The sequence below is a fragment of the Nomascus leucogenys genome, chromosome 23, assembly GCF_006542625.1.
Source record: "Nomascus leucogenys isolate Asia chromosome 23, Asia_NLE_v1, whole genome shotgun sequence".
Classification (NCBI taxonomy): domain Eukaryota; kingdom Metazoa; phylum Chordata; class Mammalia; order Primates; family Hylobatidae; genus Nomascus; species Nomascus leucogenys.
In genome coordinates, this window is record NC_044403.1 from 29,816,958 (window position 1) to 29,834,209 (window position 17,252).

The 17,252-nt window shown below is 47.3% G+C and overlaps 1 protein-coding gene across 2 annotated transcripts in view; it reads right to left on the reverse strand.

Moving 5' to 3' along the window:
- Positions 1-15,889, reverse strand: part of TULP3 (TUB like protein 3) — a 54,089-nt gene extending 38,200 nt beyond the window's left edge. For both annotated transcript variants that reach the window (XM_030804812.1, XM_030804810.1), the window contains exon 1: positions 15,774-15,889. In XM_030804812.1, coding sequence (XP_030660672.1) covers positions 15,774-15,814 — 41 coding nt within the window. In that variant the 5' untranslated portion in view covers positions 15,815-15,889. The remainder of the gene's footprint in view (positions 1-15,773) is intronic.
- Between the last annotated feature and the right edge of the window lie 1,363 nt (positions 15,890-17,252).

Genomic DNA, 17,252 nt, shown 5'->3' on the forward strand with positions numbered 1-17,252 from the left:
GCCTTACAACACTGCACAGTGTACACAAAGAGAATTTTCTGACAGTGTCCCATCTCACTCACATTTATGGACACCAAAAAAACCTAGACTAGGAAAGAGACATTAGTGGGAAAACTGACAAAATTCAAATAAGGCCTGTGAATTAGTTAACAGTATTGATTCTATATTAATTTCCTGATTTTGATAATGTGGCTATGGTTATATAAGATGTTAACATTAGGCCAGGAACAGTGGCTCACGCTTGTAATCCCAGCACTTTGGGAGGCCAAGGCGGGCGGATCACGAGGTCAGGAGTTCGAGACCAGCCTGGCCAACACAGTGAAACCCTGTCTCTGCTAAAGATACAAAAATTAGCTGGGCGTGGTGGCGGGCGTCTATAATCCCAGCTACTCAGGAGGCTGAGGCTGGAGAATCACTTGAACCCGGGAGGCAGAGGTTGCAGTGAGCCGAGATCGTGACACTGCATTCCAGCCTGGACGATGGAGCTAGGCTCCATCTACAAAAAAAAAAAAAAAAAAAAAGATGTTAACATTAGGAGAAACTTGGTGAAAGGTATAGAGGGATTCTCTAATATTTTTGCAAATTTTCTGTAAGTCTAAAATGATTTTTTAAAATCAGGTATACGGCCGGGAGCGGTGGCTCACGCCTGTAATCCCAGCACTTTGGGAGGCCGAGGTGGGCAGATCACGAGGTCAGGAGATCGAGACCATCCTGGCTAACACAGTGAAACCCCGTCTCTACTAAAAATACAAAAAATTAGCCAGGCGAGGTGGCGGGCGCCTGTAGTCCCAGCTACACGGGAGGCTGAGGCAGGAGAATGGCGTGAACCCCCGGGGGGCGGAGCCTGCAGTGAGCCGAGATCGTGCCACTGCACTCCAGCCTGGGCGACAGCGAGACTCTGTCTCAAAAACAAAACAAAACAAAACAAAACAAAAATAAATAAAATCAAGTATAAAAAATATTAGTGATGAATCTAGGTGAAGGGCATAGGTTTATCAACTGTGCTTTCTTGCGACTTTTCAGCAAATTTCAATTTTTTCTTTTCTTTTTCTTTGTTTTTTTTTTTTTTTTTGAGATAGAGTCTCGCTCTTGTTGCCCAGGCTGCAGTGCAGTGGCGTGATCTCATCTCACCGCAACCTCCGCCTCCTGGGTTCAAGCAATTCTCCTGCCTCAGCCTCCCGAGTAGCTGGGATTACAGGCATGCGCCACCACACCTGGCTAATGTTTGTATTTTTAGTAGAGACGGGGTTTCTCCCTGTTGGTCAGGCTGGACTTGAACTCCCGACCTCAGGTGATCCACCTGCCTCGGCCTCCCAAAGTGCTGGGATTATAGGCATGAGCCACCGTGCTCTGCCAAATTTTTTCAAAATAGAAAAAAAGAAAATATACATTTTCAAAGAGAAAAAAAGAAAATATACATTTCAGTAAATTTTTTTTCATTGTTGTGGACTGACTACCTTTAAAAATCCCACTGCTACCAGGTGCAGTGGCTCATGCCTGTAATTCCAGAACTTTGGGAGGCTAACGTGGGCAGATCACTTGAGGTCAGGAGTTCAAGATCAGCCTGACCAACATGGTGAAACCCCATCTCTACTAAAAATACAAAAATTAGCCAGGCACTGTGGTCCGCGCCTGTAGTCCCAGCTACTCTGGAGGCTGAGGCAGGACAATCACTTGAACCCAGGAGGTGGAGGTTGCAGTGAGCTGGGATCACGCCATTACATTCCAGCCTAGGAAACAGCATGAGGTTCTGTCTCAACAACAACAACAACAACAACAAAATCCCATTGCCCTTTAATCTAGCACCTAAATTATGCTCACACAGTATTTCTAGAGAACGAAGATGGTATGGACAATGAAGAAATTTGCTAAAGATAAGTAACAGAGAAACTTCGAGCATACTTTAAAACATTACTCTCCATTGCTAGTCTAGTGCTATACCCAACAGACCACGCTGCCAAGTACTTTGAAGCACTGAATAATGTTACTAATGACCCCCAAGAATCTATGATTATTCAGGACTCTCAATGTTCCTGTCAACTTCTCTCAGCCTGTTAAGAGTAAATTTTTCGAGCTGCCAGTAACACAAAATCTATTGCCACTAAACAATCAAAAGTGTTTCTTGCTGCTTCCTACACTGTGCCAGATAAGGATGCTGTAATCAGCACTCAACTGCAATTTGGCCACTGATGCAGGAGGCTAAACAGGCTCCTTCTGTGGTACTGGAGAGAGTAAACACCATCCTTGCCAGGAAAGCAGCAGGATAAGACTTGCAAAAATAAAGCCTGTGAGCAGCCCGTTGCTTTTCCTGATAGTAACTTGAGTGAAGGCTTCCTTTACCGACTACAGTATTGCTTCAGAACATCACAAATTGAGATTTTTTAGACTTAGAAATTAGATATAGTTATCTTCTTTCATTAATGCAGTAAGTGCCAGTGTGCAGTGATAAAGAGGACAACTTGGCAATTTAGAGAAATTCATAATTGTAAATATTTAGTAATTAGCTGCTGCATGAAGTTAAAATAAATATAATTTACAAAAATTTGGTTCAACTCAACCTATCAGAAATAAATATAGTATGTGTGAGACAAGGAATTACTGCAAAGACACTACACAGGAAAGATAGAGGAAATAAAAGGTTTACCTCAAGAAAACAACTACAAAAAACAATTTTTTATTCTTAAATCTAGTTATTCACGCTTATTTGAAGACTAACATCGTTTAGAAGAAAAACTGTAGGGTCAGGCGCGGTGGCTCACGCTTGTAATCCCAGCACTTTGGGAGGCCGAGGCGGGCGGATCACGAGGTCAGGAGATCGAGACCACGGTGAAACCCCGTCTCTACTAAAAATACAAAAAATTAGCCGGGCGTGGTGGCGGGCGCCTGTAGTCCCAGCTACTCAGAGAGGCTGAGGCAGGAGAATGGCGTGAACCCGGGAGGCGGAGCTTGCAGTGAGCCGAGATCATGCCACTGCACTCCAGCCTGGGAGACAGAGCGAGACTCCGTCTCAAAAAAAAAAAAAAAAAAAAAAAAAGACAAACAACCTAACTAAAAATTGGAGCTAGGCACGGTAGCTCACGCCTGTAATCCCAGCACTTTGGGAGGCTGAGACGGGCAGATAACTTGAGGCCAGGAGCTGGAGACCAGCCTGGCCAACATGGTGAAATCCCATCTCTACTAAAAATACAAAAAATAAGCCAGGTGTGGTTGTGCGTGCCTGTATTCCTGGCTACTCAAGAGGCTGAGGCAGGAGAATCGCTTGAACCCAGGAGGCAGAGGTTGCAGTGAGCTGAGATCACGCCACTGCACTCCAGCCTGGGCAACAGAGTGAGACTCTGTCTCAAAAAATAAAACAAAACAAAATAAAAATTGGGCAAAAGCCTAGGCAATATAAGGAGGTCCTGTCTCTACCAAAAAAAAAAAAAAAAAAAGAAAGGAAAAAAAAATCAAATTAGCCAGCTGTGGTGGAGCGCTCTGGTGGTCCCAGCTACTCGAGGAGAAGGAGGCAAGAGGATTGCTTGAGTCAGGAAGGTCAAGGCTGCAGTAAGCCGTGATTGTGCCACTGCACTCCAGCCTGGGGAACAGAGACCCTTTCTCAAAAAAAAGAGGTGGGGGGAGGGGACCCAAAATATTCACAAAAGAACTTTTACGAATGGGTAATAAGCACATGAAAAGATATTCAATATGATTAGTCATTAGGTAAGTGTGTACTGAAACCATAACATGGCCAGGCACAGTGGCTCATGCCTGTAATCCCAGCACTTTAAGAGGCGGGAGGATCGCTTGAGCCCAGGAGCTCAAGACCAGCCTGGGCAACATGGTGAAACCGTCTCTACAAAAAAAAGGTATTTCGGCTTGGTTGCGCATGCCTATAGTTCCAGCTACTTGGGAGGCTGAGGTGGGAGGATTGCTTGAGCCCAGGAGGTTGAGCTATCATCACACCACCACACTCCAGCCAGGGTGAGAGAGCAAGACACTCTCAAAAAACAAAAAATAAAAATAAAATAACTGTAAGTAGAAAAAAAAGTATCTGCAAGGTCTACAGGAATAGAAGAATTCCAGAAGGATATACACAAACTATTAACAGTAGTTACCTCAAAGGTAGGGTGTTAAAAAAAAAACAGTATTCAAAACAGATGTTTTTGAGTTTAAAAAGAGTACTTTATTAATTATACCAGGACATCGGCTGACAAGGGTAGCAGAACAGGAAAGCTTGCCATCTCCCTTAGGCTTTACTTTTGTAATTTCATAGACCCAGTCACCAATCATTATTATTCCCTTTCAGTTTATGGACATTTAAATTTTGCACTAATAATCTGTTATTGATATATTGATGTTTATACAGGTTACTGTAGGCAACATTTCCAATCCAAGTGCTTCTAACAGCCTAAGAAAGTGCTTTTATGCTCTAAATGAAATTGAGGAGAAAGGAGGAAAGTACGGTCCAGAGACCATCTACAGAACAATATATCTTTAGAATCCAAGTTTTTTTGTTTTTGTTTCTGAGACCAAGTCTTGTTCTGTCGCTAGGCTGGAGTACAGTGGCGCGATCTTGGCTCACTACAACTTCTTCCTCCCAGGTTCAAGCTATTCTCCTGCCTCAGCCTCCCCAGTAGCTGGGACCACAGGCGTGCGACCACACCTGGCTAATTTTTTTTTTTTTTTGTATTTTTAGTAGAGACGGGGTTTCAACACATTGGCCAGGCTAGTCTCGAACTCCTGACCTCAGGTGATGCGCCCGCCTCAACCTCCCAAAGTGCTGAGATTACAGATGTGAGCCACCACACCCATCTCCAAGTTTTGTTTTGTTTTGTTTGAGACGGAGTCTCACTCTGTCGCCCAGGCTGCAGTGCAGTGGCATGATCTCGGCTCACTGCAACCTCTGCCTCCTGGGTTCACGCCATTCTCCTGCCTCAGCCTCCCGAGTAACTAGGACTACAGGCACCTGCCACCACACCCGGCTAATTTTTTGTATTTTTAGTAGAGACAGGGTTTCACTGTGTTAGCCAGGATGGTCTCAATCTCCTGACATTGTGATCCACCCGCCTTGGCCTCCCAAAGTGCTGGGATTACAGGCGTGAGCCACCACGCCTGGCCCCTGTCTCCAAGTTTTATCTTGGAAATTAAATTCTGGGTTTTATTCCATAAGGTAACGGGTTCCATTTTAATATAAAAACAATCTTCACTGCTCTCTTAAATAATTCATAGTATGAATAATTATGACCTTCCAGGAAAAAATACTTTTATGATTTAGCACAGGGGCTGCAAACTATAGCCTGCGGGCCAAATCTGGCCTGCCATCAGTTTTTATAGTGCCTGTGAGCTAAGAGTGAATTCCGCTTTTTTTTTTTTTTTGAGACGTCATTTCACTCTTGTTACCCAGGCTGGATTGCAATGGCGTGATCTCAGCTCACCACAACCTCAGCCTCCCGGGTTCAAGCGATTCTCCTGCCTCAGCCTCCCGAGTAGCTGGGATTACAGGTATGCGTCACCATGCCCGGCTAATTTTGTATTTTTAGTAGATACATGGTTTCTCCATGTTGGTCAGGCTGGTCTCAAACTCCTGACCTCAGGTGACCCACCCGCATCAGCCTCTCAAAGTGCTGGGATTACAGGCGTGAGCCACTGCGCCCAGCCTATGAATGTCACATTTTTAAAAGGTTAAAAATATCTGAAGAATAATATTTTGAGACATGTAAAAATTATATTAAACTCAAATTCCAACCAGGTGCAATGACTCATGCCTGTCATCCCAGCACTTTGGGAGGCCTAAGTGGGCAGACTGCTTGAGGCCAGGCGTTTGAGACCAGCCTGGGCAACATAGTGAGGCCCCTGTCTCTACAAAAAATTTAAAAATTAGCCAGGTGTGGTGGTGCACACCTGTAATCCCAGCTACTCAGGAGGCTGAGGCAGGAGGATTGCTTGAACCCAGGAGTTCAAGGCTGCTGTGGGCTACGACTGCACCACTGCACTCAGCCTGGGCAACACAGTGAGAACCTGTCCCCCCAGCCCAAAAAGAAATTATCACTGTAGGAAGTAATGAATAAAAAGAAAAAAATCTTCAAATTCCAGTGTCTATAAAGTCTTATTGAAACAGACACATTCATTCACTTACTTATTATCTATGGCTGCTTTTGTGCTACAACAGCAAAACTGAGTAATGAGTAACTGGGACAGAGACTGTATGGCCCATAAAACCAAAAACATTTGGTTAAGACCTTCGCAGAAAAGGACTACTGGCCAGGGGTGATGGTGCATACCTATAGTCCCCGCTGCTAGGGAGGCTGAGGCGGGAAGATGGCTTAAGTCCAGGAGTTCAAGACCAGCTTGGGCAAAAAAGCAAGACCCCTATCTGAAAAAAAATAATTAAAAAGGTCTGCTGACCCCTGGCTTGGCCTATATTAGTTCAAACTAATTGTAAGTCCCCATTTAGAGACGTGTGCTGTGTGGTTACAGCACAGTTCCCAGTACAACTTAACCTAGTAAAGCCTCAAGTTTCCTAATTTACAAAGTGAGGACAATGACACTTAACTCAGAAGGTTATTGTGAAGATTAAATGAAACTTGGCTCATAGTAAGCACTCAAACTGCAACTGCTATTATATCTTTTTTTTTTTTTTTTTTTGAGATCTAGTTTCCAGTCTTGTTGCCCAGGCTGGAGTGCAATGGCATGATCTTGGCTCACTACAACCTCTGCCTTCCACGTTCAAGTGATTCTCATGCCTCAGCCTCCCCAGTAGCTGGGATTACAGGCATGCGCCACCACACCTGGCTAATATTGTATTTTTTGTAGAGACAGGGTTTCACCATGCTGCCCAGGCTGGTCTCGAACTCCTAACCTCAGGTGATCTGCCTGCCTTGGCCTCCCAAAGTGCTTGGATTACAGGCATGAGCCACCGTGCTGGGCCTAGATTTTTTTTTTTCTTTTTTTAAGAGACAGGGTCTCGGGCCAGGCAGAGTGGCTCATGCCTGTCCAGCATTTTGGGAGGCCGAGGTGGGAGAATCACTTGAGGCCCGAGTTCAAGACTAGCCTGGGCAATATGGCAAAACCCTATCTCTTGAGAGAGAGAACAAACAAACATGACAGACCAACAGACAGACAGGGGGTCTCACACTATGTTGCCCAGGATGGTCTTGAGCTACTGGCCTCAAGTGATCTCCTTCCTCCTGCCTCAGCCTCCCTAAGTGCTAGGATTATAGGCCTGAACCACTGTGCCTGGGAAGATTTTTGTTTTACAATACTTCTTTTTTTGAGACGGAGTTTCACTCTTATTGCCCAGGCTGGAGTGCAACGGCACGACCTCAGCTCACCACAACCTCCGACTCCCGAGTTCAAGCAATGCTCCCGCCTCAGCCTCCCAATTAGCTGAGATTATAGGCGCACACCACCACGCCCGGCTAATTTTTGTATTTTTAGTAGAGACGGGGTTTCACCATGTTGGTCAGGCTGGTCTTGAACTCCTGACCTCATGATCCGCCCGCCTCGGCCTCCCAAAGTGCTGGGATTACAGGCATGAGCCACCATGCCCGGCCTACAATACTTCTTAATACTACAAATAAATGTATTACCTTAATCTTCAGTGAGAAGACTAATGATTTCATCATAATACTTTATCACCTTTCAAAAGCTTCTGCATAATCTTTTGAATGTTGCAAACCCAGAAATTTCTAATAATTTCCCCTGTATTAAAAAAATCTTTAGGCTGGGTGTGGTGGCTCACGCCTGTAATCCCAGTACTTTAGGAGGCCAAGGCAGGTGCGTCACCTGAGGTAAGGAGTTCGAGACCAGCCTGGCCAATAGTGGCAAAACCCCGTCCCTACTAAAAATACAAAAATTAGCCAGGGGTGGTGGCAGGCACCTGTAATCCCAGCTACTCAGGAGGCTGAGGCAGGGAGAACTGCCTGAACCCAGGAGGTGGAGGTTGCCGTGAGCCGAGATCCTGCCACTGCACTCCAGCCTGGGCGACAGAGTGAGACTCCAAAAAAAATCTTTAAAAGTCCAAAATTGTATTGTTGTTGAAACATTGTTAAAATGTGTTGTCACTCTGCTAGTTGCACTTCAGTATGGTTCTACTTAGTGAATACTTAATACTGCCTGCCAGGAATTATATTAAATATATATTATTTTTCACACATGATGTGTGATAATTTTCACAATAACCTTGACAAAGTAGGCACTATAATCTCATTTTACAGAGAGATACGAAACTCATAGATGCTCTAAATGAATTTGGGGAGAAAGGAGGTGAACTCCTTTCATATGAGTTTCATATCTCTCTGTAAAATGAGATTATAGTATCTACCTTGTAGATTTATTGAAGTTTCTTCCTGCAAAGCTGAATAGCAATAATTTTATTTTTCCAGAAGCATATTTGAAAAATATTTCTTGCTTTCTTGTTACAGCTTTATTTTCTACACATCACAGGAAAGCAATTTTAAACTTACAACTATAGCTCATATTCTAAAAGTCAAACAGCTGATCAGTGAAAGAGCCTGAATTCAATCACAAGTCTCACTCCCAATCTACCTGAATGTGTTAAACCACACGATTGAACACGTGTATTAAAATGGTCAGCAGAGGCAGGAATTTCATTCTCTGGTATTTCAATATGTTCATTAAAAATGCCAGCTGACTTGCTATTTTTAGGTAGAACTTCCAAGCCAGTGAATGGATTTTTAAGCAGCCCTGGGGAGGAGTGCCCTGAATAATGACATACTGCATATACAACGGTGGTCCCATAAGATGATAACACTACATTTTCGGCCGGGCACAGTGGCTCCCGCCTGTAATCCCAGCACTTTGGGAGGCAGAGGCGGGTGGATCACTTGAGGTCAGGAGTTCAAGACCAGTTTGACCAACATGGTAAAATCCCGTTTCTACTAAAAATACAAAATTAGCTGGGCATGGTGGTGCACACCTGTAATCCCAACTACTTGGGAGGCTGAGGCAGGAGAATCGCTTGAACCTAGGAGGCAGAGATTGCAGTGAGCTGAGATCATGCCATTGCACTCCACACTCCAGCCTGAGCAACAAGGGTGAAACTCAATCTCAAAAAAAAAAAAAAGTATTTTCACTGTACCTTTGCTATGTTTAGATACATTTAGATACACTAATACTTACCAGTGTGTTCCAACTGCCTGCAATATTCAGTACAGTAATAGGCCATATAGCTTTGTAGCCTAGGAGCAACAGACTGTACCACAGGGTTGAGGTAGGTAGTAGTGAGAGGTGACAGCGTGCTGGCAGTCCTCACAGCCCTCGCTTGATCTTGGCACCTCCTCTGCCTGGGCTCCCACTTTGGCGGCACTTGAGGAGCCCTTCAGCCCACCGCTGCACTGTGAGAGCCCCTTTCTGGGCTGGCCAAGGCGGGAGCCGGCTCCCTTGGCTTGCGGGGAGGTGTGGAGGGAGAGGCACCGGCGGGAACCGGGGCTGCGCCTGGTGCTTGCAGGCCAGCTGGAGTTCCGGGTGGGCGTGGGCTTGGCGGGCCCCCTCACTCAGAGCAGCCGGCCCGCCCTGCCGGCCCCAGGCAATGAGGGGCTTAGCACCCAGGCCAGCAGCTGCGGAGGGTGTACTGGGTCCCCCGGCAGTGCCAGCCCACCGGCGCTGCGCTCGATTTCTCACCGGGCCTTAGCTGCCTTCCCATGGGGCAGGGCTCGGGACTGCAGCCCACCATGCCTGAGCCTCCCACCCCCTCCATGGGCTCCTGTGCGGCCCGAGCCTCCCCGATCAGCGCCACCCCCTGCTCCACGGTGCCCAGTCCCATTGACCACCCAAGGGCTGAGGGGTGCGAGTGCATGGCGCGGACTGGCAGGCAGCTCCACCTGCAGCCCCAGTGCAGGATCCACTGGGTGAAGCCAGCTGGGCTCCTGAGTCTGATGGAGATGAGGAGAACCTTTATGTCTAGCTCAGGGATTGTAAATACACCAATCAGCACCCTGTGTCTAGCTCAGGGTCTGTGAATGCACCAATTGACACTCTGTATCTAACTGATCTGATGGAGATGTGGAGAACCTTTATGTCTAGCTCAGGGATTGCAAACACACCAATCAGCACCCTGTGTCTCGCTCAGGGTCTGTGAATGCACCAATCAACACTCTGTATCTAGCTGCTCTGGTGGGGCCTTGGAGAACCTTTGTGTCGATACTCTGTATCTAACTGATTTGATGGGGACGTGGAGGACTTTTATGTCTAGCTCAGGGATGGTAAACGCACCAATCAGCGTCCTGTCAGAACAGACCACTCGGCTCTACCAATCAGCAGGACGTGGGTGGGGCCAGATAAGAGAATAAAAGCAGCTGCCCGAGCCAGCAGTGACAACCCGCTAGGGTCCCCTTCCACACTGTGGAAGCTTTGTTCTTTCGCTCTTTGCAATAAATCTTGCTACTGCTCACTCTTTGGGTCCACATTGCTTTTATGAGCTGTAACACTCACTGCGAAGGTCTGCAGCTTCACTCCTGAAGCCAGCGAGACCACGAGCCCACTGGGAGGAACGAACAACTCCAGACGCGCTGCCTTAAGAGCTGTAACACTCACTGCGAAGGTCTGCAGCTTCACTCCTGAGCCAGCGAGACCACGGACCCACCAGAAGGAAGAAACTCTGAACACATCCGAACATCAGAAGGAACAAACTCCAGACATGCCGCCCTTAGAACTGTAACACTCACCGCGAGGGTCCGCGGCTTCATTCTTGAAGTCAGTGAGACCAAGAACCCACCAATTCTGGACACAGTAGGATATCCCATCAAGGTTTGTGTACACTCTATGACGTTCACACAACAAAATCCACTAATGACCCATTTCTCAGAATGCATTCCCATCATTAAGTGGCAAATAACTGTATAGAGTGAAAGAGTCATCAGATTTCATCATGTTCAAACTGATAACAATTTCAGATAATTGTGGAAAGATCTATTAACAAAGTATGTTTCCTAACTCAACTGACAAATAGGTTCACCTTGTCCAAATCCTAAATGTCAATATTCAAAGGCCATGTTTTTACACATACTGACACACCAAGAACACATCTGGCTAGAACAAAATATTGCTTCTGAGAAAAGACACATAAAGGTCATATGAGAACTGTCAGGAAAGAACTCCTTTGACATCTATCCTTCCTTGTCTAGGGAGAAATGTTAGTATTCTAGGCTCAGCTGTCTTCTACTTGAAAGACGGCCACAATCTGGAGCTAACTTAATTGAAGCCAGGGAATGAACATCCATTTCCTAGGAGGCCCATTTAGTAGAGACACAATCAGAGCAGGGAGAATTGCTTGGGGAGAGGGAGGCAATGAGAAGGAAAGGCTGGCCGCTGATTTGAGCATTCCCACAGCCCCAAATAATGCTGCAGGGAAAACTATTTTAGAGTAAACCCCTCCTGATTTTGTATGTACCACACAGCAAAAGCAAAAAGCATTCTTTTGAGTGAACTAAACAGAAACGCTATTTAAGATGTATGATTTAATCCAGAAGTTAAAAGAATGCATTTATTACTTGTAGATTCAAACAGACATTACTCAGAACTTAAGTTCATTCTAACTTTTGCCCAATTCTCCCTTCTCAGGGGTTACATTTTGTCTCTTCGGGAATGTTATTTATTTTCACTATTTCTTATTTTTATTTCATTTTATTTTATTTTTCAAACGGAGTTTTGCTCTTGTCACTCAGTCTGGAGTGCAGTGGTGTGATCTCGGCTCACCACAACCTCCGCCTCCCAGGTTCAAGCAATTCTCCTGCCTCAGCCTCCTGAGTAGCTGGGATTATAGCTGCACGCCACCACGCCCAGCTAATTTTTGTATTTTTAGTAGAGATGGGGTTTTGCCATGTTGCCCAGGCTGCTCTCAAACTCCTGAACTCAGGTGATGCACCCACCTTAGCCTCCCAAAGTGCACAAAGTCTACACAAATATGTAAGCCATTACTGAGATGGAATCTCACTGTCATCCAGGCTGGAGTGCAGAGGCACAATCTCGGCTCACTGCAACCTCCGCCTCCCAGGTTCAAACGATTCTTCTGCCTCAGTTTCCGGAGTAGCTGGGACTATACGCGCACACCACCATAACCGGCTAATTTTTGTATTTTTAGTAGAGATAGGGTTTCGCCATGTTGGTTGGGCTGGTCTCGAACTCCTGACCTCGTGATCTGCCCACCTCCGCTTCCCAAAGTGCTGGGATTACAAGCATGAGCCACTGCACCCAGCCTATTATTGAGCTTTTTATATTGACAGATCTCTTGTGTGTGTGTATTTTTTGTTTTTTTGAGACGGAGTCTTGCTCTGTCACCCAGGCTAGAGTGCAGTGGCACAGTCTTGGCTCACTGCAACCTCCACCTCCCTGGTTCAAGCGATTCTCCTGCCTCAGCTCCTGAGTAGCTAAGATTACAGGTGCCTGCCACCATGCCTGGCTAAGTTTTGTATTTTTAGTAGAGACAGGGTTTCTCCATGTTGGTCAGGCTGGTCTTGAACTCGTGACCTCAGGTGATCCCCGCCCCCATCTCAGCCTCCCAAAGTGCTGGGATTACAAGCATGAGCCACCACGCCCAGCCTACTGTTTATATTTTTAAAGAGAAATCATGGCATATGGACAAACTACTGACTGGGACTTCTTAGATGACTCCAGCTCACAAGGTCACATCACAGTGGGAAGCATGCCCTCAATTCTCAATTCTCTATCACTTACAAAAGGCCAGATAGGGCTCAAGTTCCAGCATCAGCCAACCCGTCATCTCCAGGGAATCTATATTATAAAATGCCTAACCTCAACAAAGGTCCTGAGTGTTGTTTCAAATTTCACTTCCAATTTTCACTAAATAGTTCTTATAGGAGATATAAGAAAAATAGGCCAAGCCTGGTGGCTCACACCTGTAATCCCAGCACTTTGGGAGGCTGAGGCAGGAGGATCACTTGAGACCAGGACTTCAAGACCAGCCTGGGCAACATAGTGAGACCTTGTCTCTACAAAAAAATAAAAATTAAAAAAAAATTTGTAGTTAATAATTTCTCTATTTTGTTGAAAATAAATCTGCTTCATGATAAAACAATTACATAATTCCAAGAAAAAAAAAAACACAGAAAACCTAAAAGTTGGTTGTTATCCTTACATTGAAAGGCAGTAATACAGAAAATTCTATCAATGTATTTCATCAAAAACATTAAACAGCCAGGCGGAGGGGTGGGGAGCTCACGCCTGTAATCAGCACTTTGGAAGGCCGAGGCGGGCGAATTCCCTGAGGTCGGGAGTTCGAGACCAGCCTGACCAACATGGAGAAACCCCCTCTCTACTAAAAATATAAAAATTAGCCGGGCACGGTGGCGCATGCCTGTAATCCCAGCTACTCAGGAGGCTGAGGCTGGAGAATCACTGGAACTCAGGAGGCAAGTGAGCCAAGATGGCACCATTGCACTCCAGCCTGGGCGACAAGAGTGAAACTCCATTTGAAAAAAGAAAAAAAAAATTAAACACACAACCTGAAGCCCAAAAAGAAAAAAGCAAGAGACTCCCTCTTAGTAACAAATGAGTTAAACAGTGATAGAAGTTGCACTAACATTACAGAGGGCAGGAGAAACATTTGGTGACTCACACATTCCCCTTTGATGTCAATTTTACAATTTAAGGCCAAGTGCAGTGGCTCAGGCCTGTAATCCCAAGCAGTTTTGGAGGCTGAGGAAGGCAGATCACTTGAGCTCACTTTGACACCAGCCTGAGCAACACGGCGAAACCCCACCTCTACAAAAAATACAAGAAATTAGCCAGGCGGTGCCATGCACCTGTGGTCCCAGCTACTAGGGATGCTGAGGTGGGAGGATCGCTTAACCCGGGGAAGAAGAGGTTAAAGTTAGTTGAGATCGCCCACCACATCCTAGCCTGGGCGACAGAGTGAGACCCTGTCTCAAAAAAGAAAAAAATTAAAATTAAATGAAAATAAAATAAAATTTAAAGAGCTAGTTTCTTTCAGAAGAAAAAAGAGGGGGCCGGGCGCAGTGGCTCACGCCTGTAACCCCAGCACTTTGGGAGGCCGAGGTGGGCAGATCACCAGGTCAAGAAATCGAGACTATTCTGGCCAACATGGTGAAGCCCCGTCTCTACTAAAAATACAAAAATTAGCTGGGCGTGGTGGCGCGTGCCTATAGTCCCAGCTACTCAGGAGGCTGAGGCAGGAGAATCACTTGAACCCGGGAAGCGGAGATTGCAGTGAGCCGAGATCGCACCACTGCACTACCGCCTGGCGACAGAGAGAGACTCCGTCTCAGAAAAAAAAAAAAAAAAAAGAGGGAAAAGCCTCTTGGTCCCAATTTCAAAGTCAATCCCGCATCCCTTTTTTTTTTTTTTTTTCCCCAAAAATCTGAGTCATATCAAACATCTGGTACTCATGAAATTTACTACTTTAAATTCACGGAATTAAAACTGAGCACCCACAACTGAACAAATATTTTCTGAATTCAACCAGAGATGCTGAATACTAACCTTATCTCCCCTACCACTTACACCTGCAAATGTAGTTTTCTTCCTCGACTTGGGAAAAAAAAAGCACAGTGAACAAATTTCAGAGTGCAGCTATCACCTCAATAGAACTTGACGAAAAAGGAAAATACGTGTTCTTTACCCCCAACAACTTTGTGACAATTTTAAAAAATGGTTTAAAATTGTTTAAATATCTACTAGTGTAAATATCAAACTAAATCCTTACACGTCAAATCATTTTTTTTTAAGGAAACAGGATCTCGCTGTGTTGCCCAGGCTAGCGAGCTCAGTGGCCCATCACAGGAGTCTGGAACTCCTGGGCTCAAGGAATCCTCCCTCCTCAGTCTCTCGAGTCGCTGGAACTACAGGCACGCACCACCGTGTCCGGCCAAATTTTAATTTATTGATTGATTTTATTTTATTTATTTAATTTTTAGAGATGGGGGGGGTCTCGCTATGTTGTCCAGGCTGGTCTCGAACTCCTGAGACCAAGCGATCCTCCTGCCTTGGCCTCCCAAAGTGCTGGGGATAACAGACGTGTTCCACGGCGCCCGGCCCCAAATCTTTGTCTTGGTAATGGAATAAAAAGCGGGGTATACAGTTGGCGTGTAGGACTTAAATCCTCAGATGACGCCAAAGTTTCTAACCAATGATTTCAAACGGCTTCCCATTAACTTCTCATTAACCTAGCGAACAAGAAAGTGACACGCTGAGATTTTGGATCCTTTTTCTTTCCGAGGCTCTCCCTCTGGCAGAGAAAGAGGCGCACAAACAAGGGGTGTGGCCCACTGGCAAATCAGACCATCCCGAATCAGGGACAAACACTGGAAAGCGGAGAGGAAAAAGAAGTTTCGCGTTTCCGCTCCTCGGACTCTGCTCCAGAATTCGGCTTTACTCGCCCGAAGCAGCGGCGTCTGAACAAGCTACTAAACATCACCCGCCGAGGGTCCCCTCTCGGCTGTGACACTGCCGGGCAGTGCGAGCAGAGCCGGGCCAGCGCGTCTCCCCTGAGGGAAACCCGAGGCCCAGAGGGGCCGAAGGAGCCCGTCACGAAAACTCCAAAAGTTCCTGAGCAGGGACCTGAACCAAAGGTCTCTGCCCACGGCGCGGGCTGTAGTGCCGCCGCTCCACTTGAGAAAGGGGTCCCCACACGGGAGGAGGGCGAGGGGGTCGCCTCCCGCCGCCGAAACCAGTCCCTCCCGGGGTCGCCGAGTCCCGAGTCCCGCCCTCTCCCCGCAGGGCTCCCGGAGAGGACCTCCGCCTTCTCGCTTCGCCCCTCCGCCTCGCTCAGGAGGAGACCTGCCACGGCCCTCTCTGACCTGTCGCCGCTGAGACCGAGCCGGCAGCGCGAAGCCTCCATGCCCGCCACCGAGGAAGCCCCCACCACGTACACACTCTTCCCCGCCGTCGCTAGAGTGGCTAGGCTGGCACGCCGCCGCGTCCCGCCTCCTGGCAACCGCGTTCCACACTGTCGCCGCCGCCGATTGGTCCGTGTTCTCGTGGCTCTTGTCTCATGGGCTATTGCCGGGGCCCGACGAAGCGGGAGGGTTGCTAAGGGGCGGGAGGCGAGCGGGAGTTAAATGCGCCTGCGCGGGGGCGGGGGGACGCGAGCCAGGGCTAGGTCCTCTGGAGCGTTTCGCGGGGCCGGGACTGAGGGGGAAGAGTTTGTTTTTGCCTGGGCCTCGCCCGCCGCGCGGCCGGCAGGCGAGTCCGGTCAGAGGAGTCTCCTACACACCACCAACCGCCACGCACGCAAGGGCTCCTCGCACCCCCGCCATCTTTACCGAGCCCACCCAGAGCGCTTCCCCAGGTCTGCCCTGTGAGGATGTACAGACCTCTGCCGCTTCCCATTCTGGCCCCTGCCCTGATACCAGCGGCCTTCGTGGACCCCCTCTGGTACCCTCTCCACTCCATCAGTCACTCCCAGTGAAACGCATCTTCCATAGGCTGGCCTTGACCTTCAACTGCACAGAACTTAAGCTTCCCCTCCTCTAGCCCAAGCTTTTAGGTCATTCCTAGACCTGCTCTACAGACTCCCCTAAAGCACACGAGGGAATCCAGAGACTATTTTTTTGAGACAGGGTCTCACTCTCTCGCCCAGACTGCAGTGCGGTGGCCCAATCTCAGCTCACCGCAACCTCCGCCTCCCAGGCTCAAGCGATTCTCCTGCCTCAGCCTCTCAAGTAGCTGGGATTACAGGCAGGGGCCACTAAATTTTTCGTATTTTTAGTAGAGATAGGGTTTCACCATGTTGGCCAGACTGGTCTCTTAACTCCTGACCTCAAATGATCCACCTGCCTCAGCCTCCGAAAGTGCTGGGATTACAGGCGTGGGCCCGTCCTGGAGACTTTCCATCTACCTTTCTACCTCCTGTGGGCCTTCCTCAAACATCCATAGCCCACAGTGAGAGCCCCTGTCTGTGTACTCGTCTCCAATAAATCCCGTCCCCAAATGTCAGTCCCTTTCTCCCTACTGACATGCACATTATAGGCCCTACAGAACATCCTGAGTCCTGACAAGTCACTGCACAAATGGCTTTATGGCATTCTAAGGTCAAAGTTGTTTCCACATTGGTTTTGAACCTACAAGTTAGTACTTTAGGAGGCACACGCTGAGAGTGGACCGTTACACTGCCTGGGTCAGCCTGCACTCACTGTGTGACCTGTGCATGGTTCATTCTCTGCATCAAATTCCAATCTGTAAAATATGCAGTAATCCCTGCTTGATCTAGTTGGGGATGGACCTGACACAGTAGGTCCAGCTGAATGAATGCTAAATGAATGGGGTTTAATGAGATG